Source organism: Pogoniulus pusillus, chromosome 8, assembly GCF_015220805.1.
Source record: "Pogoniulus pusillus isolate bPogPus1 chromosome 8, bPogPus1.pri, whole genome shotgun sequence".
Taxonomy (NCBI): domain Eukaryota; kingdom Metazoa; phylum Chordata; class Aves; order Piciformes; family Lybiidae; genus Pogoniulus; species Pogoniulus pusillus.
In genome coordinates this window covers 15,979,824-16,005,393 of record NC_087271.1, presented here as the reverse complement: position 1 = coordinate 16,005,393, position 25,570 = coordinate 15,979,824, and the positions used below count along the sequence as shown (strand labels likewise).

Sequence of the window (25,570 nt, the reverse complement as noted above, 5' to 3'; positions counted from 1 at the left end):
AGGGCTTGTGATACAACTACCTGAAGGGGCATTGTGGAGAAGCTGCTGCTGGGCTCTTCTCACACGTAGTTGAAGACAGAACAAGAATGGCCTCAAGCTGAGACTGGGGAGGTTTAGATTAGACATTAGGTAAAAGTTTTTCATGGAGAGAGTGGTCAGGCACTGGAATGAGCTGCCCAGGGAGGTGGTGGAGTCATCTTGGATGTGTTTAAGGGTCATTTGGCAATACGGTTTAAAGTAGATCTTGTAGAGTAGGGTTAGAGGTTGGACTTGGTGACCTTGAGGGGCTTTGCCAGCCTGGATGTTTCTGCAATTCTGTGCTGTCTGCTGCAGCTCTTACGGCAGAGCTAGATCTTGTCTGGTTAGTCAAGGAGGGACCCCATGAAGCATTCTTCCTGGCTGGGATGGAAACCGAGCTGCATTTTCTGCACTGCAGCGTTGTGCACAGTATCTCAGGAGTATGCTTAAACTGCATCTTCTGGCTTTGACTAAGGCAGTGTTCGTAGCAAATCTTAAGAGAGCTGTGGTACTTTTCTGGACTGTTTGATGTTTTAAAAACTATCTGAAGGACCCTTAATATCTGTGTAGGTTTAATGCACCACTACAGTATTAATTAATGCTGCTAGCACAGTCAGGTTTTTGTCCATTATTTGCAGTTGTAGGGGGCAGTGATTTCACAAGCACGGCAGGTAGCTCACGCTCAGGCAGCTGTGCAGGCAGTTAACGTGAGCCTCTGTTGGTTAAATCTGCAGGACTGCCGTACTCTTCGATGTGGCATAAGTAACGGCGGCAACATCCAGTCCCTCCCGTGTTGGGATTCACTGTGGGGCCCGTCCCGCCTCAGCCCGGCAGCGCTCTGACCTCCAGGGGCAGTTTGCCGGCACCAGCGGCGCCGCTTTGAACGCCGCCAGCAGGTGGCTCTGCGCCCTACCGCGGACGCTCGGTAGGGAGCAGCCCCGGGCGGGCGCTGCCGGCAGAAAAGCGCCCTCTGGCGGCCGCCAGCCGTCCTCCCGCGCTCCGCCGCACCCTCGCCACTCCTAGCACAGAGCCGCAGGTGGGTTCCGTTCCCGGCGGCGGGGGCGGTGCCCGGGCGGCGGGCGCAGGCGTGGGGCGGTGCCGCGCACGGGTAAGGAGGTCCCGATGGCGGTGGCGAAGAGGTGGTGGCAGTAGCTGTAGCTGTTTGGGACGCGCAGCGGCGGTGGCAGGCAGGCGTTGAGGGAGGGAGTGCGCCCGCCCCGGGCCGAGCCTGACCTGACCTGGCCTGACCTTGCCTGACCTTGCCGGCGGCTGTAGGTCGGTCCCGGAGTGCGCGGCGGTGCGGCGGCGTTACGCGCGGCGCGTCCTGCTCTCGGGGATGCGCAGGGTTGGCTCTGCCTTGCGCAGGCCTGGCAGGGCTGCGGCGGGTGTGTGGGCAGGAGCAGAGCCCGGGCTGGTGCTGGTGCTGGTGCGGGCCTGTAAGTGCATGTTGCCTGTCCCAGGCGCACTGGTGGGCCCTGTGGGTGTGTGTTTGGCCCTGATTTTTATTACTTAAAGGCGTTTTTTTCCTTTGATGTTGTAATGTGTGAGGCAGGAACGTGGCTGCTTTTGCACTCACTGGGGAAGGACTGGCTTGAGAGCAGTCCTGAAGAAAGGGGCTTGGGGGTGCTGGTGGGTGAAAAGCTCAACATGAACCAGCAGTGTGCACATGCAGCCCAGAGGGCCAACCAGAGCCTGGGCTGCCCCAAGAGAAGGGTGGACAGCAGGGCAAGGGTGAGGATTCTGCCCCTCTACACTGCTCTGGTGAGACCCCACTTGGAGCACTGTGACCAGTTCTGGAGGCCCTGTTACAGGATGTGCTGAAACATATCCAGAGAAGGGTCACGGGGTCAGAGGGCTAGACCTGCTCTGCTATGAGGAGAGACTGAGAGAGTTGGGGTTGTTCAGTCTAGAGAAGAGAAGGCGCTGAGGAAGCCTTATTGTGGCCTTCCAGTATCTAAAGAGGCCTACAAGAAAGCTGGGGAAGGACTTTTTAGGGTGTCAGGTAGCAACAGAACTGAGGGGGAATGGATCCAAGCTAGAGGAGGGCAGATTTAGGAAGAAGTTCTTCACTAGCCTCATCTCTGGATGTTTCTAAGATGAGGCTGGATGTGACTCTAGGCAGCCTGCTCCAGTGTGATGTGCCTATGTCAGGGGGTCGGGGGCTAAATGATCCTTGAGGTCCCTTCCAATCCTGACAATTCTGTGATTCTCCTTCATAAATAAGCCCTGTAGTTGTGTGTAAAGAAGTTTGCCTTTTTTCCATGTAGAAACTTGCCCTAAAGAGACCTGGCACCTGGAAGCTATGGCTCTGTCTCTGTCTTTCCTGGCTGCTGCAGTCCATTTGCGGAGTCCATCGAAACATCAGCACCAGACAGCTTCTCCAGCTGCAGAGTGTCCTGTGCATCAGGAGAAAATGAGAGGTAGTTCTTAAATTCACACCAAATAAACTCTTTACATGGAAAGCAGGTTAAAATTATTTTGGAAGGACAAATAAGAAAAAGAGAAATAATTCTGGAGTAAAACCTGGAGTTTTTCCTTTAGGACAGGTCTCTGTCAAGTAACTTTGTGGGAAGGAGACAGTTGTTGAGCAGAACACTGTGCCAGCTGCTTTGTCTACAGAGACAGTAGAGAGCAGCCTTGTGGAGAAGGTCCTGGGAGCCCTAGTGACAAGTTCTCCATGGGACAGTAATTTGCTCTTGGGGCCAAGAGGGCCAATGGGATCCTGAGGTGCAGTAAGAACAGCAAATTGAGAAAGGTTCTCCTCCTGCTCTGCCCTAGTGAGGCCTCTCCTAGAACACTGCATCCAGTTCTGGACTCCCCAGTTCAAGTAAGACAGGGATCTACTGGAGAGAGTCCAAGAGAATGCTACAAGGATGCTGAAGGGACTGGAGCACTACCCAGTGGAGAGACTGAGAGCCCTGGAGCTGGTTACTCTGTAGAGGAGACAGAGGGGATCTAACCAATGTCTCTAAATATCTGAGGGCTGGAGGTCAGGAAGGAAGGGACAAGGACAGCCTCTGCTCACTTGTGCGCTGGCATAGGACAAGGGGCAAGGGATGGAAGCTGCAGTACAGGAACTTGCAGCTCAACATGAGGAAGAACTTGACTGTAAGAGTGACAGAGCTGCCCAGAGAGGTTGTGGAGTCTCCTCTGGAGCCTTTCCAGCCCTGTCTGGATCTGTTCCTGTGTGACCTGTCCTAGATTCTCTGGTCCTGCTCTGGCAGGGGGCTTGGACTCGAAGATCTCCAGAGGTCACTTCCAACCCTAACATCCTATGATCCTGTGACAGTAGGTGCTGTAGAATCTGTGGGTTGCTTCTGACTCACATTTTCTAGGGGTCAGGGAGGTGTATGTGCATCTAGAGAGATGGTAGCCTGAAGCATGTGACTGTCACTAGAGAATATGCATCCGAAAAAGGGCAGCAGAGATTGGAATAAAGTGAGTATCAGCAGAAGGAGGACATCAGCTCTTCTACTAACACAGTCAATGTATGTTGGCTTAGTATTACTGTAAAGATCTTCAGTGCAAACAGCTCAGTAGAGGGGACAGCATGGGGTGAGGAATGAACTACATACAAAGCTTAGAACGGTGGTGCTGGTGCCTAGAATGCAGCAACAAAACAGGTGAAACTGTTGAAAAGCTCAGAAGAATCACAGTATGTCCGGAAATTAGAAGGGACCTCCAGACATCATCCTGTCCTACCCACCTGCCAAAGCAGGATCACCCAGGTTAGTCCACACAGAAATGCATCCAGATGGCTTTTGAAAGTCTCCAGAGCAGAGTCCACAACCTCTCTGGGCAGCTCTGTCACTCTTACAGTCAAGTTCTTCCTCAAGTTGAGGTGGAACTCCAGGGCTCTGTCACCCTCACTGTAAAGAACTTTCTCCTCATGTTGAGGTGAAACCTTCTATACTCCAGTTTGTGTCCTTTGCTCCTTGTTTTATTGCTGTGCACCACCCAAAAGAGCTTGGCCCCCTCCGCTTGACACCCACCCTTCAGATATTGATAGACGTTGATCAGATCTCCTCTCAACCTTCTCTTCTCCAGACTAAATAGCCCCAGAGCTCTCAGTCTCCATGGGGGAGATGCTCAAGTCCCCTGATTGTCCTTGTGGTGCTCTGTTGGAAAAAGTGAAATACCAGTTTGTATGTAAACGAGTATTCGATGAACTGGTTCCCATTTCTCATGCCTTAGAGGGTTTTCCTCCTGCATTTCAGGCTGTCCCATGCATATGAAGACTCCTGATGATAGGCCAGAACACAGATGATCAAGGGCGTGATTTGTAGCCTGTCTGGTGAAGTCTGTTGCATCTTAAGTGAAAGATCCGAGCAATATTGTAACTTCTGCTTATTTTGGATGTTTTCTTCAGTCTTGTTTCTTCTGAAATGATGTCCCCACGATGTCAACAGTGGTACTGTTCAAGGTGGGAACTCTGGTAGATAGCCTTCTTCCTATATTTTTAACACTGCTCTTATTTCGTGTGCAAGTATTTGTATAAAATCAATTTCTGGGTTGGACTTGGTGATCCTGAGGGTCTTTTCCAACCTGAACCTTTCTGTGATTCTGTGTTTCCTGAACACCTCCAGGGGTGGTGGTTCCACCCCTTCCCTGGGCAGGCTGTTCCAATGCCTGGCAAACATGGGCTTTGCTGCCCGTTGTTGAAGACCTAGTCCTACCTTGCCACTCTCCAGCCCTGCCCTGGCTTCATCCCCCAGCTTTGCTGTCTGGGGTTTCTCTCTGCAGCTACCTGAAGGAAGGTTGTCATGAGGGAGTTTTGGTCTCTTATCTGAAGGAGCTAGTGATAGAGCAAGAGAGAATGTCCTCAAGCTGCACCAGGGGAGGTTTGGGATGCACATTAATTTTAAAAAATCACAGTGTTATCAGGCATTGGAACAAGCTGCCCAGGGAGGTGGTAGAGTCACCATCTCTGAGGGTGTTTAAAAGCTGTGTAGATGTGGTGCTTGGGGATATGGCTTAGTGGTGGACTTGGTAGAGTAGGATAAATGGTTGGTCTTGATGATCTTGGAGGTCTTTAAAAAAATGATTCTATGACTCTAAACTACTTAACATTCTTTTTTTTTTCAAATTTAAATCTTTTTGGTAAAAGCTGATTTTCCAGTTTGTAAATATCTTTTGCTGTCTGTTTCCCTGTGCATCACCTTTGCGTTACATTAGGGGCTTTCAGATTTGCATGATAGCAGTATGAGTCAATTCTGATTCAGCTCTCTCCAAGATTTCCTCTGATTTACAACAATCTCTTCTCTTTCCAAAGCTGAAGTTGAGGTAAAGGCGTTTCTTCAGTCTTCAGATGACAAACTTAGGCAAGGAATTCTACTGCAAAAGAAAATGATCATTTTGGTGGACTTTATTTAAGTCTGAACTTTGAATCTTTGTGGCAGTCGTGGTTGCTTTTTTTTTTCTCAAACACCATAATACAGATTTTCACGATGTAGTTTTTCATTTTTTCTCCTTGCTTTTTAGATGTCTCCTATTCAGCAGCCATCCCCAGATCAACCCTTTCTACTGTCAACTGTTTGAGAAGAATCTTCCATTCCCAGAGTGCATTCTGACAAGAAATGGGTCTTCCCCTCAGAGCAAATGTTCTGGAATGCTATGCTAAGGAAGGGGTAAATACACCGAATTATCAGCTAGGATCTGTCAGCCTGAAATTCATCAAGTAATCCATTGATATTATTTAAGAGTTTCTGAATGTGAAGCAGTAAATAATTAAATCTTCTAAAAATGACTGAGTTTATGAACAGCTTTATTTTAAAGAGTGAGATGGTCTCAAAGGCTGTGACTTCTGCAATCACAAGCAGGTAGGGAATGTCAGGCACCTGCTGCTAGTTGAAAGACTGTGCATAGGCACAGATAAACCTCACATGATTGCCAGCTTTCAAACTCAGTTGGCCTCCTACAAACTGATACTAATACTCTGGTGATTGTCAGAACATCTAACCTGACTTTGCACCACTGATTTGCTAATTTGTTGACAAATAGATGGTTTCAGACTTCTCAAAAATTCAGCATAGGCAAGATCCAGCTGTGGCCTAAAAAGCCTTCTGTGCTGCTGCTTATAGAATTATTTGTCATTCTCAAACAGATAAAGTTTAAAGGCAGTTGCTAGTAAAACAATAGCATTTCTGTGTTCTGTGTATCAGTATTGTTCTCAATATCATCATGGAACACTGGAACAGGCTGCCCAGGGAGGCTGTGGAGTCTCCATTTCTGAAGATGTTCAAGACCCACTTGGATGTGTTCCTGTGTGATCTGGTCTAGGTGATCCTGCTCTGGCAGGGGGTTTGGACTGTATGAGCTTTTGAGGTCTCTTCCAACTCTTGACATTCTGTGACTTGAAAAAGAATTTCACTGCAATTGTCATCATTTTCATCAGCAGCCCTATTCTTTGAGAGGTGGGAAGGGTGCCTGGGGACATCTGCTGTTAAGCACACTGATGCTGTCTGGTGTTTTGAATGAAATAACAAAGATTACAGTAGCAAATCCGCAGATCTTAATTTCCTTGAAAGCTGGGAAATCATCTCTTAGCTTCTCACAGATTCTTTGTAAGCTTGTCACCTTCTCTCTTCTTGATTCCAGTGCTGCAACAAAGACAACAGGGTTCTGATTCTGACCAGAGTTTTGAGTATTACTTAAATAGTGAAAACTGGAAATGTGATGAACAGTTTTGTGCTGGTTTGAGGCTAACTGGAATATTTTATTGAGAGAAATGAAATCCTTAGCTGTGAAAAGAAAGAAGAAAACAACAGTAACCTATATCACTTATTCTTCTGCTGAGAAATACAGGTAGTCAAAATATAGGTAAGACACTTCTCACACACACTTCTCAGTTTTCTGTTCTGCTCCTTCTCTCTGGCAGTCTGTGTGTGGTTGCAGCTGCCTTAACTCTAATCCAGCCTAACCCTTTATTTCCCCTAACCTTCATGTCGTCTCTTTGACATCTCCCCTCAGATCTCCAGATTTATCACGTGAGATACATGGGGATTTATCTGGTTATTTCTGAAGAGAGGGAAAAGGGGGAAGGAGGTTTGAGTTGGAAGCCTTCTGGCAGTCTGATTATTTTTGGGAGGGATTTTGTGTTTCTGTATAACTTTTAACTTGTATGTATCTATAAATATTTGTGTACATTGTGTATATAGATATGCTTGTAATATGCTTGTAAATTGTGATAAGCTATAAATATAGCTTCATTCTTTAACTTCCAGCTGGCCTAGTCTAGTCTGGGTGAATTAATTGTGTGTGTGTGGTGCGTAATTTCCAAACCATCACAAGTTTTAAATAGTTACAGTACATACTTGGATGATGAATAAGGGGCAAAACATCTGGACTATTTGAAACTGCATGGGTTATTAACTATATAAACCAAGATTTTATTTTCACATGGGTACTTCACCTGTTCAAATCCATGCTGCCACAGAGCAGTTGAGTCAAGTTTTACTCTGTTAAAAATCCTCACGTTACACTTCTTCCTTTAAAGTTGTGTTAGGTTGAATAGGAGAACATACTGGTGCTGGACTAAGGTTGGTTTATTCCTCATTACAACATGGATGTTTGCCTTTGAGGATGCTGTCTACAACTACCTGAAGCAAGGTTGTAGCCAGGTGAGAGTCGGTCTCTTCTCCCAGGTAACCAGCAACAGAACAAGGGGACATAGACTCAAGTTGTGCCAGTGGAGGTTCAGGCTGGATCACAGGAGGAAGTTCTTGGCAGAGAAAGTGATCGGCATTGCAATGGGCTGCCCAGGGAGGTGGTGGAGTTGCCATCCCTGGAGGTGTTGAAGAAAAGACTGGATGAGGTACTTAGTGCCGTCGTCTACTTGACTGGACAGGGCTGGGTGATAGGTTGGACTGGATGATCTTAGAGGTCTCTTCCAACCTGGTTGATTCTATGATTCTACTCTATGTCAGCTACCCAAGAAAGAGTTGGCAGGGCTTTGATCTTATTCAGAAGGGTTTCTTTGTTAAAGGCAGTTGACAAGTGCAGTTCCTGATTACAAAGGGGACAATGTGATCAGATTTCTCTTGTGACATATCACCTCTCCCAGCCCAGGACATTGGTTTATCAATAAGTTTAATTACCAGTGATGGAGCCAAGCCTTGCTGTGCAGTTCAAAAACTCATGTAGTTGAGACCCAATTCCTGGAGCTATTCAAGGTGTGTCTGGACAGGGCTGTGGGCAACCTGATCTAGTTGAGGATGTCCCTGCTGACTGCAGAGGAGGTTGGACTGGATGACTTGTGGACGTCCCATCCAGTCCAAACCATTCCATATCTGTGATCCTCATACCTTAATCTACAGTTTGTGTTCAAACAACAGCATCTGTTAGAAGCCTGTGGGAGCCAGGGCTGTTCAGCTTGGCAAAGAGGAGGTTCTGGGGAGACCTAACAGCAACCTGCCAGTACCCGAAGTGGGCTACAAAAAAGGCTGCAGAAAGACTGTTTGCAAAGGCTTGCAGAGACAGGAAGAGGGCAGTGGCTTCAAACTAGAGCAGAGCAGATTTATATTGGATGTTAGGAACAGGTTCTGCACCATGAAGGTAGTGGAACACTGGAACAGGTTGCCCAGGGAGGTGGTTGGGGCCTCACCCCTGGAGCTATTCAAGGTGAGTCTGGACAGGGCTGTGGGCAACCTGATGTAGTTGAGGATGTCCCTGCTGAGTGCAGAGGGGGTTGGACTGGATGAGCTTTGGAAGTCCTTTCCAACGCAGACCACTCCACGATTCTCTGACTCCATGCCTTATTTACCAGTGGGCAATTGATTGCAGTGGTAGCTACTCACAATAGGTGTCTGCATATTTGCAGCACAGGTACCTAGTTTTATGACTGGAGTCTGAATGACTCCAGTTTTTTAAAGGATAGTGTAAATTTACTGGAAGTATTTGTGTTGCTGTGAGGCCTCATTAAAAACTGAAAAGCATAGTTTCCTTTGCTGACCTTTCAATTTGGACTGAGGCCTGTCTTATAAACTAGAAACTATCACATTTGTTGTTGGCAGAAATGACAACCCTCCTGACCATTAAAGACTTCAGTCATGATTTTTGTTTTCTCCAATGTTTTGCCAATTTTCTGGTAACTACAGGAAGTTTTATCTGGTTTTCTAGCATGCTGCTGCTCTTGCCTCCAGCTTCTGAAGACTGTGACCCTATAAACCTCCTGTCTGTAGAGATAGCTAATGCTTTAATTGATCATTAGTAGACTTTCAAAACCAGTTTCCATCTGCCAAAAGATTAAGTGACTTAGGGAATTGACTGAGAGCAGTTTGATGCATGGAGGATAAATGGAAGTGCCTTTAAAAAGCACTGCAAGACCACAAATCCTTGAAAAACTTGCTTCTAAAATACTTTAAAGTAATGGAAAAGATTTTTCCTGATTTGTTTCCTATTTTTTTTATTTGTTTTGCTTTGTTTTTCTCAGAGAAGGCTTTTAAAAAAGATATTATCAATGAGATAATTAGCTAATTTTCAAAACCCAAAGAGTAAAAAGCTCATAAAAATGTTGCATTTTCTTTAAATGCATTTATGCCAACTTAGGAAAAAGAAAAAAAAAATTATGAAAACTTGCTAGCTGTACTTGAAAAAATTTAGAAAAACATCTCCATATTTTATCATAAATTCTCACAATTCCAAGGCCTGCTTATCCTGTTTTCTAAAGTTTTGCCATTTAGCTTGTCTGGAGTTGTTATTTGCAGGTTTTTACGTTGAGTTTCTCATTGCCATTTTGGTACAAGCTTCATTTGGGAAAAATTCTACCACTGTGCTAACACTTGTAACTGCAGTAATTCTTCTTACTACAGATCAGAGGACTGGAGCTGCTCTGCTGTTGGGTCAGGCTGAGAGAGTTGGGGTTGTTCAGTTTGGAGAAGAGAAGGCTCCAAGGAGACCTTCTTGTGGCCTTCCAATATCTGAACGGGCCTACAAGAAAGCTGGGGAAGGACTTTTTAGGGTGTCAGGTAGTGATAGGACTGGGGGGAATGGATCCAAGCTAGAGGAGGGCAGATTGAGATTAGACTTTAGGAAGAAGTTCTTCAGCATGAGGGTGGTGAGACACTGGCACAGGTTGCCCAGGGAGGTGGTGGAAACCTCATCCCTGGATATTCTTAAGGCCAGGCTGGATGTAACTGTGGGCAACCTGACCTAGTGTGAGGTGTCCCTGCCCATGGCATAAGGGGGCCCGAATTGAATCATCTTTGAGGTCACTTCCAACCCTGACAATTCTGTGATTCTGCAATGACTTCTTTCTTAGGTATCTTCAGTGTTTATCTCGGTGAAGAACAATTCTAGTTGGTTAGCACACCCTTCTGGTCACTTTAGAGCTGTCATGTTGTAGCAGGAAAACGCAGGAACTGCAGGTGTCCTGCAGCAGTGACAAAAGATGGATGATTTGTGCTGCACAGGTTAGCCATCACACCTAGCAGTGGTTATGGGTTCCTTGGTATTTTCTGTCTTTTGACCTCGAAATGGGCAGCTGCAGTAGTTATTAAACTCTTCTTAGTGGGTCTTTAGTGCCTTCCAGACTACATGCTTTCAGGAGCACTTACACTTGCTGTAGATGGAATGGCAGGGTGGCTGGCATGGAAATGATGGTAGAAAGATGTAGGAGGATGTTCCAAATTGACATTTTTTCCCCTAAATGGCTGTCTGCTCCTCTATTATTCGTCACTCAGGTTAGGAGAAAATGGGTCTAAATGTAGTTTTATAGCTAATCACTGGTGGTTGTCGATGCAGCACCTAATTGATTTGGGCCACAATTCTAGTCACAGAGCTTTTGAAAAATAACAGTGGACAGGTTAGTGTTACCTGGCTATGAAAGGCTGCTTTCTGTTTGCCTGCTCAGGCAAAGTGGAAAATGCTTGTATTGTCAGCGGCATATCGATTCGTGAAGGAAGCTGGAGCTGGATTAATATAGGCTGACTCTTAAAAAACAAGATCTTTTTTTTCCCCCCTCTGTTGATGGGAAAACATCCATTTAAAGAAATGAACATGGCTTAATGTTATTTTATCAAACGGTCTGAAGAAATAATTTAAAAAAAAGGAAAATAAGATCTTGACTTGCAGTTTAATAATAATGGAATGTGAAGGCCAGATTGTAACTGCAGAAGTTAATTCCAAATTTAAATATTTAGCATTTTCACTGGTCTTGCAAATACAAAAAATTTATTGCATTAAGATGGAATTTAGATCTTTTGACATGAAGCTGATATTTTCATAGTGTGAAAAATACCAAGCTGACATTATACTGTCTCCTTTGATGACTTCCAAATGTCAGAGTGCAGTAACTTATTCATGGAGACCTCGATGTCTTATGATAGTGTCAATTTAAAGACTTTTACAATGACTTTTTTATTTAAACATGTAAAATAGAATATGCAAAGTGGTTGAGAAGGGACGTGTTAGGGGGGCCAAGACCAGGGGCAACAATGTTCAGAGTAATAGAATGAGGCACTTTTAAGGCTAATTTTCACCGAAGCCTCCTGACAGCTGCGTGGCCTACCAGTACCTGGCAGTCTTCTTCTGACAACTGCTGTTTTCTTGCCTTCATTCGCAACATTCCCATGTTCCTTGTTATTTCAACAGTTTGAACGTCTGTAGATATCTGAGAGGCGGGTGTCAAGTGGAGGGGGCCAAGCTGTTTCGGGTGGTGCACAGCAATACGCCAAGGAGCAATGGACACAAACTGGAATATAGAAGGTTTCGCCTCAATACGAGGAGAAAATTCTTTAGAGTGAGAGTGACAGAGCCCTGGAGGAGGCTGCCCAGGGCTGTTGTGGAGTCTCTTCTGGAGGCTTTCAAATCCTGCCTGGATGCATTCCTGTGTGGACTACCCTTGTCGATCCTGCCTTGGCAGGAGGGATTGCACTGGATGGTCTCTGAAGGTCCCTTCCAACCGCTAATGTTTTGTGATTCTGAGATTTAGGGAATTAAAAATAACACGATCTACTTTCATGAAAAAATAAACCATCTATCCCCGTGTAACAGTGGAAACTCCCGAGTAGTTGGAGAGGAGCTGGGAGTTAACCATGCCCTTGGTTGTGGAAGACCTCAGCTGGATGGCTCTTAACAGGGTTATGCACTGAGAGACGCAGCAGTCCCCAGTGGAACTGCCGGTACGAGCGTGTGCGGCAGCGCTTCGGGCGATCGCCTACCGAGCAGGCCGCTCCGGCCCCCGGGATGGCCTTGCGAAGCTGGGCGCGGGCGGAGTGGGGCCGAGCGGCCGCGGCGACCACTGGGGGCGCTGCACAGCGCGGCCATTTTGTTCGGCACCGAGGGAGAGAGGCCTCTGCCACCGTCTCTGCCTCTGCTCGTCGCCGCTCGCTGCCTCAGAGGTTGCCAGGCCGCCTCAAGGCTGCAAGGACTCCGCTGGAGGGCTGGAAGGACTCAGCCGTCAGCGGTGCCCTCCTTGAGGCGCGGGCTGGAGTGGCGGCGGCCGCGGCCATGTCGGAGCTAGCGCTGGAGGAGCTGTCAGCTCTCGCCGCCATTTACTGCGAGCCGGACGCCTGCGAGGTTTTAGCGGTGTCAGGTGAAGGCGGCTGCGTGCCTCTGCAGGGGGCTACGGATCGCCTCGCCGGGCTGCGCCTCGCCGGGCTGCGCCTCACCGGGCTGCGCCTCGCCGGGCTGCCCGAACAACATGCGGGGTGCCGGCGCCTCAGCCGCGGACCTCCCTGCGGGCGTTTAGCGCCGTCCCGGCCCCGAGAGGAGGCGCTGCGGGCCCGCTCACGGCAGGCCCAGGGGGGCTGCGCCAGCTTAATCGCTTGCTTTCAGCGGCAGCGCCACAACAGGCTCCTTCCCGCTTGTCGGTACTGCTGGCTCCTTTGTAGGTCCCAGCGAATCCCTTTACGTTTGTAATTAGCGACCTTCTTATTTGCAGCAGTTTGCAGTGCCGTGAGCGCAGGGCAGCCGCGGGAGCGGGCGCAGTGCTGTCTCGGTAGATAAGCTGTTGTGTCCCATACGTGTGAGAGGGGCAGGCGTTTCCCCTGCGGTATTTAATAGGGGTGCAGCTGTTGCTCTGCATAAGAAGCCTTGGGTCACCTCTGCCTTTTTCTGGGGCTAAAATAGTAATCTGGGGCTTACATATGGTTTCAGTAATGTGTGTGTCTGTGGGTTTTACAGAGAGTGCTAAAGCTAGTTCTGCACGTTTGCTTTGGGTGGAGAGAGGAGTTCTTATGCAGTGCTTACATTCGTTGGCTGCTGGATGCTATGGGCTAGGAACGTGGTATGGGTAGACACCTTTAGTCCATGTTTTCTACAGCAGCCGTGATGGCTGCTGCTCAAAACATGGTTTTAAGAGATGATTTTTATCAGCCTGTGCTGTCACAGGGCTGAGAAGATGCCCCTTCAGCGAGGGCGAGTAAATGTCACCGGTGCCAGCGTACAACAGCAGTTACTAAGTTACTATCAATCGCGAAGAAAGCCTCAGGTAGAATATGCAAGTCTGGTGTGTCTGTGCAGATCCGGAGCGTCAGTAAAGCTTGCTTGGTGCCTATTGCAGCCCTGACAAGCTTTCTGTGCTTGTGTTTTATATCACTCGCTGCCTTTGGTGTCCTGGGGGCTTTAGCGGTGTACTGCCAAGACCCCCAGTGAACAGTAGGTGGTTTCCTGCTGGTTGGATTGCGGTACAGTCTTGGAGAATTAAAACGGGATCTGATCCCTTGCTTTCAAATTTTGTCTGTTCATGTATTCAGTCCCAAAGAAGTGAGATGTGGAGACAGAGAGTTGAGGTTGCTCAGTCTGGAGAAGAGAAAGCTCTGAGGAGACCTTTCTGTGGCCTTCCAGTATTTGAAGTGGGCTACAAGAAAGCTGGGGAGAGACTTTTTAGGGTGTCAGGTAGTGATGGGACTGGGGGGAATGGATCCAAGCTAGAGGAGGGCAGATTTAGATTAAACGATAGGAAGAAGTTCTTCAGCATGAGGGTGGTGAGACACCAGCACAGGTTGCCCAAGGAGGTGGTGGAAGCATCATCCCTGAATGTTTTTGAGGCCAGACTGATGTGGCTGTGGGCAGCCTGACCTAGTGTGAGATGTCCTTGTCCATGGCAGGAACATTGGAACTGAATGATCCTTGAGGTCCCTGACAATTCTGTGAAGAGTGCCCAGCCTTATCAAACCACCAGTTTGTTGAGGATCCTCCATCTTGCCTGCATGCTGTTTTTTTTACACACACTGCTTTGTGAGCTGTACACCCAGACGGAACAGTTCACTGTATTTATGTTGTGAGACTTACAGAGCCTTCAGCCAGGGTGTGTTCATAATCATGCGTATCTAGTTGATTACCATTGCTCTCTGGTGAAATAGAAAATATTATTTTCAACCATGATTATTGGTAGCTTTCTTATTTGGGAATTTACTTCTCTGTTATGCCAGAGGTACAAAATCTTTAAGTTTCTAGCCAATTAATTTTTGTTGTATTAATTGGCTGAAATCTCTTCCAACCATGTAAATTTGTCACTGACAAGTGGTGCACAGAAGTAACTTCCAGGGAGATTCTAATGTTATGTTCTCTCTAATACATGAAGAAAATTTGTGTGCAGATCCACAGGATCAAAAAGGAGGCCATTGGGGTTTATAGTTTCGACGAATGTAAGAAAATGCTTTTGTAAGTTGTCTTAGTACCCTAAAACCTTAGCCTTTCTGGAATTTCACAGAATCACAGAGTGTAAAGGGCTGGAAGGGACCTCAAAATCTCATCCAGTCCAACCCTTCTGTCAGAGTAGGATCACTTACACCAGATCACACAGGAACACATCCAGGCAGGTCTTGAATATCTCCAGAGAGGGAGACTCCACAACCTCCCTGGGCAACTTGTTCAAGTCCTCTGTCACCCTCACAGGGAAAAAAAATCCTCCTCATGTTTCCATGGAACTTCCTATGCCTCATCTTCCACCACTGTCCTTTGTCCTGTCACTGGGCATCACCCAGCAGAGCCTGGCTCCATCCTCTGGGCACTTATATTTACATCTTTATAACCAGGAATGAAGTCACCCCTCAGGCTCCACCTCTTCAAGCAGCACAGCTCCCTCAGGCCCTCCTGGACTCTCTGAAGCAGTTTCCTGAGGTCCTTGAACTGAGGGGCCCAGAACTGAACATAATATCTGAGATGTGGCCTCAACAGGGCAGCATAGAGGGGCAGAAGCACCTCTCTTGACCTACTAACCACAGCCCTTCTAATCCACCCCAGGCTGGTATCAGCCTTCTTGGCCACCCTAGCACATTGCTGGCTCATGGTCAACCTTCCATCCTCCAGGTCATTTTCCCCTTCACTGCTCTCTGACAGGGCAGTCCCCAACCTCAACCTATAGTGATCCATGAGGTTTTTCTTTCCCAGGGGCAAGACTCCACTCTTGCCTTTGTTGAATTTTGTTGGATTTCTTCCTGCCCAACTCTCTTAGGCTAGCCTAAGTCTTAGTAATAAAGTACTGAGAATGTTTATTTTTATCAAACTCATTGTATTGATGAATTTAAACAAACTATTTACAGCCTATAGATATATATATCTGACATCCTGGTTGGATGGACCTCAGGGCCAGGGAAACTGATGGAGCAGGTTATCTTGGGGGTGATAAGAGCACACCTAAGGGATGGCAAAGGGCTCAGGTCCAGCCAGCATGGGTTTAGGAAGGGCAGATCCTGCCTTTCTAACCTGATCTCCTTCTATGATCAGGTGACCCACTTGGTGGATGTGGGGAGGCCTGTGGATGTGGTCTGTCTGGACTTAAGCAAGGCCTTTGACACTGTCCCCCACAGCAAACTGCTGGCTAAGCTGTCAGCCCATGGCTTGGATGGCAACACTCTGTGCTGGGTTAGGAACTGGCTGGAGGGACGAGCCCAGAGAGTGGTGGTGAATGGTGCCACATCCAGCTGGCGGCTGTCACTAGTGGTGTCCCTCAGGGATCTGTGCTGGGCCCCATCCTCTTTAACATCTTCATAGATGATCTGGATGAGGGCATGGATTCAGTCATCAGCAAGTTTGCAGATGACACTAAGCTGGGGGCAGATGTGACTGAGTTGGAAGGCAGAAGGGCTCTGCAGCGGGACCTTGACCGCCTGGACAGATGGGCAGAGTCCAATGGGATGGGGTTCAATAGCTCCAAGTGCAGGGTGCTGCACTTTGGCCACAACAACCCCATGCAGAGATACAGGCTGGGGGCGGAGTGGCTGGAGAGCAGCCAGACAGAGAGGGATCTGGGGGTGCTGATTGATACCCGCCTGAACATGAGCCAGCAATGTGCCCAGGTGGCCAAGAGAGCCAGTGGCATCCTGGCCTGCATCAGGAATGGTGTGGTCAGCAGGAGCAGGGAGGTCATTCTGCCCCTGTACTCTGCACTGGTTAGACCACACCTTGAGTACTGTGTTCAGTTCTGGGCCCCCCAGTTTAGGAGGGACATTGAGATGCTTGAGCGTGTCCAGAGAAGGGTGACGAGGCTGGTGAGAGGCCTCGAGCAGAAGCCCTATGAGGAGAGGCTGAGGGAGCTGGGATTGTTTAGCCTGGAGAAGAGGAGGCTCAGAGGTGACCTTATTGCTGTCTACAACTACCTGAGGGGTGGTTGTGGCCAGGAGGAGGTTGCTCTCTTCTCAGGTGGCCAGCACCAGAACGAGAGGACACAGCCTCAGGCTGCGCCAGGGGAAATTTAGGCTCGAGGTGAGGAGAAAGTTCTTCACTGAGAGAGTCATTGGACACTGGAATGGGCTGCCCGGGGAGGTGGTGGAGTCGCCGTCCCTGGGGCACTTCAAGGCAAGGTTGGACGTGGCACTTGGTGCCATGGTCTAGCCTTGAGCTCTGTGGTAAAGGGTTGGACTTGATCTGTGAGGTCTCTTCCAACCCTGATGATACTTGATGCTGTGATTTAAATGTTGCCTATCTATTTGACAAAGATTAGCATTACAGGTAAGAAATACACCGTTTATTTGTTAATCTCTTCTGGTTTGTGCAAGCTTTCAATAAAAGTGTATTTCTATATTCTAAGCATTTGCATTAGTAGGTGCCATTTCCTGAACTTAAAAATTGCCTGCATGTGTTGCATAAAAAGCCTTTGGCAGGAGAAGGGGCGGATAGCGGTCTGGGTGACATGGAACGTAAGGGAAACTCTGAAGTGTGCTAGAGCTGAATATACTGATAAGTGTGCAGCTATTGGGGGAGAAATTAATTAAAATTCATTGAGTTTAGTCTTATTAGCACATGAAATGCCAGCAGGATGGTCATACCCAACCTTTTATTTCATAATTCATCACAGTTTTGCTGTGGACACAACTCAGACCTTGCAGCATGTGTAAACAAAAGGAATATTTCTGTAGAGGCTGGTTACAGAGGGTGACAGTGGTTTGATCTTTGTTCTGACAGCTATCTGCAGTGCTGGTGCAGAAAAGGGACACTGCAGTGTTTAGAGATTCTGTAGATGTGGTTAGCCCCACAGATGGTTTGAATCAATTCTCCTTTTTGAGGGAGGTCTGAAGCAGAGGTAAATGAGCCTGGCTGGGGTTTTTGCCATGCTTCTGGGTGATGCACCTTGGGATGCGAGGCAGCGCTGCTGCCTTTGAATTAGTTCATCACTGCCAGAGGTGGGAGATTGTCACAGGCTTAAGGACATGATCACTGCAGCAGGAGGCCCTTGCTAAAGGGGCAAGGTTGGCCTACCTATTTGTTCCCTGTTTGCTTCTGAGTTGGTGAGATCTGTTGTGACAAGCTGATGAAAAAATCCTAGGAGGATTATCAGCAAGATTTTTCACTCATGGGACCACAGAATTGTCAGGGTTGGAAGGAAGCTGAGGGATCATCCAGTTCCAGTGTCCCTGCCATGGGCAGGGATACCTCACACTAGATTAGGTTGCCCACAGCCACATCCAGCCTGGCCTTAAAAACATTCAGGGATGATGCTTCCACCACTTCCTTGGGCAACCTGTGCTGGTGTCTCACCACCCTCATGCTGAAGAACTTCTTCCTAATGTCTAATCTAAATCTGCCCTCCTCTAGCTTAGATCCATTCCCCCCAGTCCTATCACTACCTGACACCCTAAAAAGTCTCTCCCCAGCTTTCTTGTAGCCCCCTTCAGATACTGGAAGGCCACAGGAAGGTCTCCTTGGAGCACTATTTTGAGTACTGTTTGGTTAGTGATGGTTTGTATATGTTTGGAGAGTTCTTTGTAGTAACACTAGAGTTTGAATATTTAGGTTAGACAGTTTGCTAATTTTATTTTGTGACCACTCCAACATATAGACTTCTTCATATAACCCAGGAAGGAGATACAGAAATAAGCCCTTGGCTAAGCTCTCTATAGTGCTTCTGTCTGTCCAAGTCACTTTAGGTTCTTTCACGTATTTTGCAGGGCTGAAACATAAAATCATAAGAGCACTGAGGTTGGTTAGCAGCATCAGCAATACTAATCAAACATAATTCAAGAGACTGTCATGTAAAGGAAGGTAAGATAAGGTATGGGGAGAAGAAGGCAAATCACTTCAAAAGAGCTCCTCTGAAACTCAGCTGTGCTCTAATATGCCTTTCAAATCTGGCATCTCCTGCCCTTATAGAATGAATCAACCTGACATCTTAGCAGTTTTTTAAAGAAAAGGGGTGAAGCATTTAGAGTGCATCAAAGGGGTGAAGCAGAGAACATCTGAAGAAGATCTTTTATCTGATACCCTCTTTCTTCGTGGCAGAAGAGCAAAAGTAGGTTAGGTCTTTGTCCTCACTTTCCACTTTCTGAAGTTTTGCATTGCTGTTCTGTGAAATGTGTTTTAGTCGAGAAGGTTTTAGTGCAGGAATGACTGTACATAAGTTTCATATTCAGTGTCTGATTATGTGATACATCAGGAAGATGTGGTCTTTGCCCTTCCTGCTGCATACTTCAGTTAGTGTTTTCCTTCTCAAAAGAGCTCTCTTCTCAAGTAGATTATAGGCAGGTTTTGAGTAGGTACACAGGTACATACACATATATTTCTACAAGCATGTGCATATGTTCATGTGGATGGATACAAGGTCTGAGGTCAGCTCAGATGAATAGGGATGTTCTCCTTATTTCAGTCCAGCTGCTGTGGAGAAGTTGGCAGAAGAGGCACCCAAAGTGTGGCTGTTAATGGGTCCATGTCCGAGTGGAGGCTAGAAAAAAGCAAAGTCCCTCAGGGACTAGTCCTGGAACCAGTCCTGTTCAGCATCTTTGTCGGTGCCATGGACAGTGGCATTGAGTGCACTCAGCAAGTTTGCTGATGACACCGAGTTGTGTGGTGCAGCAGGCACACTGAAGGGAAGGGATGCCAGAGGGACCTGGACAGGCTAGAGAGGTGGGCAGAAGCCAACCTCGTGAGGTTCAACAATACCAAGTGCAAGGTCCTGGGTCTGGATTGAGGCAATCCCAAGCACAAATCCAGGCTGGGCAGTGACTGGTTGGAGAGCAGCCCTGAGGAGAGGGACTTGGGGGAGCTGGTGGATGAGAGGCTCAACATGATCCAGCAGTGTGCACTTGCAGCCCAGAAAGCCAATCAGATCCTGGGCTGCATGAGGAGAAGTGTGGCCAGCAGGTTGAGGGAGGTGATTGTCCCCCTGTGCTCTGCTCTGCTCTGCTCTGGGAGACCCCACCTGGAGTACTGCATCCAGTTCTGGAGCCCCCATTACAAGAGGGATGTGGACATGCTGGAGCATGTCCAGAGAAGGGCCACTGGGATGATCAGAGGGCTGGAGCACCTCTGCTATGAGGACAGACTGAAAGAATTGGGGCTGTTCAGTCTGGAGAAGAGGAGGCTCTGAGGTGACCTTATTGTGGCCTTCCAGTGTCTTAAGGGGGCCTACAGAGAAGCTGGGGAGGGACTTTTTAGGCTGTCAGGTAGTGACAGGACTAGGGGGAATGGAGCAAAGGTGGAGGTTGATAAGTTCAGACTGGACATGAGGAGGAAGTTCTTCACCCTGAGAGTGGTGAGAGCCTGGAATGCGTTGCCCAGGGAGGTGGTTGAGTACCTATCTCTGGAGCTGTTTAAGGCCAGGCTGGATGAGGCTGTGGCCAGCCTGATCTAGGGTAGGGTGTTCCTGCCATGGCAGGGGGATTGGAACTAAATGATCCTTGTGATCCCTTCCAGCCCTGACTGATTCTATGATTCTTTGATTCTAATTAAGCCTAGTTTCTCTGTAAGTTGTGGGGGACAAAGAATCTGTGTTTTTTTCTTTCCAAGTCTCTCTTCGGGGTGCAGCTGCTTTTGAATGTCTGTCTTAAAAAATGCTCAGTCTCTTTGCCTTGTGCTGATGGTGATGTTAGAAATTTGACAGATTTTTCTAGGAGTAATGCCAGGCAGTGCTGACTCCAAGGCTCTATTCTCATTTTGTCTCGCTGCTGCTATGGAGCTGTAGAGGCTGACTTCGGTGTTTCTAAGAGAGAATATTTTTTAGAATGTGTTAATACCTTTCCTTCTGCGGTGATGTGGAAATGCTTCATTTCAGCATTCCCTGCAAGTATAGCTTGAGTAACTGGTTTCAATCTCCTGCCGTGAGAAACCTGCCCCCTTCCTTATTTTCTATGACATGACAGTCATTCGAGATGAGTTACAGGCTCACAGGATGTTAGGGGTTTGGAAGAGACCTCTGGAGTCTTCCAGTCCAACCTTCTTGCCAGAGCAGGACCAGAGAATCTAGCACAGGTCTCACAGGAACACATCCAGACAGGGCTGGGAAGCCTCCAGAGAAGGAAACTCCACAACCTCTCTGGGCAGCCTGTGCCAGTGCTCTGGAAGTGTTACAGGCAAGAAGTTCTTCCTCGTGCTGAGCTGGTACTTCCTGTGCTGCAGTTTCCATCCCTTGCCCCTTGTCCTATACCAGGACACAAGTGAGCAGAAGCTGTCCCTGTCCCTTCCTTCCTGACCCCCAGCGCTCAGATATTAATAGACATCGATCAGATCCCCTCTCAGCCTTCTCCTCTGCAGACAACCCATCCTGAGGGCTCTCAGCCTTTCCTCATAAGGCAGTGCTGCAGTCCCTTCATCATCCCTGTAGCCATCCCTTGGACTCAAGTAGATTTCTGTCCCTCTTGAACTGGGGAGCCCAGACCTGGTTGCAATATTCCAGAACTTGATAAAGAAAATACCAGGACTTAATGATCTATCTATCTATCTATCTATCAGTCTGTTTATCTATATCTCTATTTCAGCTAACTGCAAACTATTAATGTTTATTTTCTGGTTACTTTCCAGAGACTCATGGAATCACATTTAGGATTCATATCAACGTGAGAGAACTGGATGCAGATGTACTTCTAAAGCTGTTATTTCATTTACCAGTCAATTATCCATCAACTCTACCAGAGATTTCTGTTAACTCAGACCAGCTTACAAGGGCCCAGTGTATGGATGTGAAAGACAAATTACTTGAACAAGCCAAGAAGCATCTTTCTGAACCAATGGTCCACGAGCTGATTCTTTGGATACAGGAGCATCTTAAAAGTGTCATTAAGCAATCAGCACCAGCTGGCATTGAAAAAGCTCCATTGTCCAAAGGAATGAGTACAGAGGATGGTATCTGGATGCTCCTTCTGCATTTAGATCACATGAGAGCAAAGACAAAATACGTCAGAACTTTGGAAAAATGGGCTTCAGATCTAGGGCTGACTGGAAGACTAATGTTCATGGGCAAGATAATATTGATTCTTCTTCAGGGTGACAGGAACAACATTAAGGTGCAGGAACAATGAATGTTGACCAGTTCTATTGATTTAGCACCGAAACCTATGGATCTGAATATTTCATGTGTGTTTTTCTAAGATTAATAATTTTGGAGGCAGATTAGTCATCAGGAGAATGAAAAGACCCAACAACTTTATTCTATTTTTAAGGAAAAAAGTGAGGAGAAAAAAACAGTGATAACCTGTAGACCTGTGGCCTCTATTAATTTGCCTTCTACTGTAATTACACTACTGTGTTTCCTGTATTTCATAGAATCATAGAGTGGTGTAGGTTGGAAGGGACCTCAAAGTTCATGCAGTCCCAACCCCTCACTGTAATTAGGGACACTTCCCACTAGAACAAGTTGCACAAGACCTTGTTCAGCCTGGCCTTGAACACCTCCTGCCACAGCCTCCCTGGGCAGGCTGTTCCAGTGTCTCACTACGCTCCCTGGAAAGAACTTCTTCCTAAAATCCAGTTTACATCTCCCCTCTGCCAGTTTAAACCCGTTCCTCCTCATCCTGTGATTACAAGCTCTTGCAAATAGACCTTCCCCAGCCCTCCTGTAGGCACCTTTCAGGTACTGGAGGACCACTTCAGGGTCCCCTTGAAGCCTTCTTCAGGCTGCAGAGTCCCAACTTTCATAGCCTGTCCTCATAGGAGTGGTGCTCCAGCCCTCTCAGCATCTTTGTCGCCCTAACTGACTGTGATACGCCAAGATTCAGCCTCCTGTATTTCACATATGGCGCCAGATAGCAGAATTTTTGTGATGGGAGGTGCACATCAGACATATTTCTAGCTCATTTCTGTCTCTTTCCTTAACTTGGATGATGTTGTGCTCCTTGTGCGTGCCTGGACTTGGACCTTCTTGTTTGTGCTTAGAAATTCCCACTGCTGTCATGGTTCGAGACAAGGTTCCTTTGAAAAAAACCCCACAGAGTTCCTTAAGATCCTCCAGGAAGGGCTAGAGAGGGCTGGAAAATGTAGTCTTCTGTTATTTCATCCCATAATGCCTATGTCTATATAAAAACTGTCTGCAGAGTCAGTTTCTTTATTTTAACCCCTCCTTCCTGCTCTCCAGTGGAATCCCTTGCCCTTATCTGGGCCATGAGGATGATCAGAGGGCTGGAGCACCTCTCCTCTGAGGAGAGACTGATGGAATGGAGGCTGTTCATTCTGGAGAGGAGAAGGCTCCCAGGTGACCTTATTGTGGCCTTTCAGTATCTGAAGGGGGCCTACAAGAAAGCTGGGGAGAGACTTTTTAGGATGTCAAGTAGCGATAGGACTGGGGGGATGGATCCAAGGTAGAAAGGGGTAGATTCAGATTGGATGTTAGGAAGAAGTTCTTCAGCATGAGGGTGGTGAGAGCCTGGAATGGGTTGCCCAGGGAGGTGGTGGAAGCCTCATCCCTTGAGATGTTTAAGGCCAGGCTGGATGAGATTCTAGACAGCCTGACAGTGTGAGGTGTCCCTGCCCATGGCAGAAGAGTTGGAACTAGGTGATTGTTGTGGTCCCTTCCAACCCTGACTCATTGTGTGATTCTATGGTTCTAACATGAAGGAGTATCTCAGGCCTGTTTGGCCTGACTAGTTTTTTTTCTGTGCAATCTTGAACTGTTTAGGCCTAAGGCCAGGGAGGCATGGCGTGGGGAAAGGGGAGAAAAAGAGCACTGGGGTTTTGATCTGGTTTTGTTGAAGGTTAGGAGAAGGTCTTTGGCCTGATAGGGTTCTGTGTTAAACCCAGACAGTGGATTTTTGTGTATTTCATATGCTTTGCACTGCAGTTTGTGGTTTTTAATAGCACCTCCCGTTTAATCTTCCAGTATAGTCTGTATTTCTGTCCAATCCTTTGTGTGGAGTTAAACTCCCTTGAGAAGAGTTTTAGAGACTACAGAGCTCCTTAAACCACAACAACTGCATTGGACAGGTTTTTGTGATGCTACTGGAGGAGAATGTTTTGATGAACAGAAGCTGTCAGGTACTTTTTGGGACGTGCACCTGCCAAGTTTGATTGCCGTGTTCTGAAAACCAGTCTGTATGTTTTGCGTAGAGTTTTGCATCTTACTAATCTTCAAAGCTCCTAGATGACAATTTAATATTTTGTTCTTTGTCATGTAGGAGTACTTGATTCTTCAGAAAACCTCTAAGGTAGATGTGGACTCAAGTGGAAAGAAGTGCAAAGAGAAAATGATCAGCGTACTGTGTGAGACAAGAGTACAGGCACAGCATCAAAGGTATAATTTAGCTGTGGGTAGGAAAGTAACGGAATTGATAATTACACTCTGACAAATCTCAGCATATTCATGAGCTTCCCTTTTTACAATGTAGGTTTCAGATGTTTGAAGTCAAAGAATACTCAACGCTGGATGAGCTACAAAAGGAATTTGAAACTGCAGGACTTACAACTCTTTTCTCTGAGTTTGTGCCTCCTCTCTTAAAATAGAAATAAAGAAACCATTGGGCTCTTGGACCAAAGCAGATGCTGACAGAAGATAAAAGGACTGATCTGGCAAACAAAGCTTTTCTACAGAGAATGCCAGAAGTAGCCATTCTCTTGCAAAGAGAGAGCAATTCATAAATGAAGAACTGAGAATTGATGGACATTTGTGTATTGATTTTTTTTTCTGAGCAACCTGGACTTCATTGTGACAATTGCATAAGAGATCTGGAAGAAATCATGTTAAAAGAATTGCCCTGTAGTTAGACTCTGTTTTGCAGTCCCTGTTTTGGTTTTTATCCTTCATGGTAGTGGTTTTTCTTAGTAGTGGCCTGCTAAAAAGCATGATTCATTTTTCTTTGAAAGCTTATATGGAGATATTTTTATCAGAAGCATAGCAAAGGCAGATCTGAATATGTGAGGACTGCATATACTTAATGTCCCCTAGGTCCTTGTCTGCTGGCTTTTCCTTCTCCATTTATTTGACTGCAAAGGTAGACTGTTGAGGTAAAGAAAAGTTCATATCACTGGGGGCCAGGAACAACTTGTAAGTGTCTTTTTGAGTGTTAGTTTTTATTCTAAAATTTCTTATCAACACTCAAATGCAGAATTCAAATCAATTAAGAAGCTAAGGTTAAATCAATTGTAATATTTGATAGTTTTCAGATTCCTTTTTGCACTTCAGTTGGATTTAGTTGTACTTCAGATGCACTGCTGTGTATCTGTGGATATCTCAGTTCCATTAAACTGTCAGAGCAGAATATAGACAGACTTCAGTCTTCTGGCATTGGAGAAGCTGGTAAGTCATAACTCCCCATTAAAATTTCCCTGCCTTTAGCATTAATTTATCTATTGGTCAAGTGGCCTTAGGCAGCTTAATTTTTTTTTACCACTGCTCTGTGTTTCGGTATCATGTCACAAATTCTGCATAGGGTTTTGGCAAGTTCAGTTGTGCAAATTCTGTTTGCTTACGGGAAATCTGATATTTATTATAATTATTAATGTCCTCTGATTTCTGTTTTGCCTGCTATCATTCTCTAGCAAGACTAGATAGTCTGGCAGTAAAAATGGTGAAATCAGGAGCTTCTCAGATACCAGCAGTGCCATTTCAATTGGTTTTAGCATGTAGCTGAACATGTGCATGCCTGCTCTCAAAATCTCACTCCCAGAAGTCAAATTTGTCATGTGTCACAGGATCACAAGATGTTAGGGGTTGGAAAGGACCTCTGGAGGTCTTCAGGTCCAGCCCCTGGGGCTGCCAGAGCAGGACCAGAGAATCTAGGGTGGGTCACACAGGAACACATCCAGACAGAGCAGGAAAACCTTCAGAGAAGGAGACTCCACAACCTCTCTGGGCAGCCTGTGTCAGTGCTTTGGGAGCCTTACAGTCAAGGAGTTCTTCCTCATGCTGAGTGGGAACTTCCTGTGCTGCAGTTTCTATCCCTTGCCCCTCATCCTATGCCCGGGCACAAGT

At 46.8% G+C, this 25,570-nt stretch overlaps 1 protein-coding gene and 1 long non-coding RNA gene across 2 annotated transcripts; both read left to right on the top strand.

The window, feature by feature from the left end:
• Positions 1–949: 949 nt before the first annotated feature.
• On the top strand, positions 950–5,764 carry LOC135177412 (uncharacterized). The gene is made up of 4 exons (XR_010303055.1): positions 950–1,126; positions 2,286–2,438; positions 4,388–4,453; positions 5,500–5,764. It is a non-coding gene; the product is annotated as an uncharacterized LOC135177412 (long non-coding RNA).
• Positions 5,765–12,279: 6,515 nt separating this feature from the next.
• On the top strand, positions 12,280–25,108 carry RWDD3 (RWD domain containing 3). Its single transcript, XM_064147343.1, has 4 exons — positions 12,280–12,550; positions 21,193–21,674; positions 23,778–23,893; positions 23,988–25,108. The coding sequence occupies exons 1-4, from the start codon at positions 12,466–12,468 to the stop codon at positions 24,100–24,102; spliced, it is 798 nt and encodes a 265-aa protein (XP_064003413.1). The 5' UTR covers positions 12,280–12,465; the 3' UTR covers positions 24,103–25,108.
• The last annotated feature ends 462 nt before the right edge of the window (positions 25,109–25,570 follow it).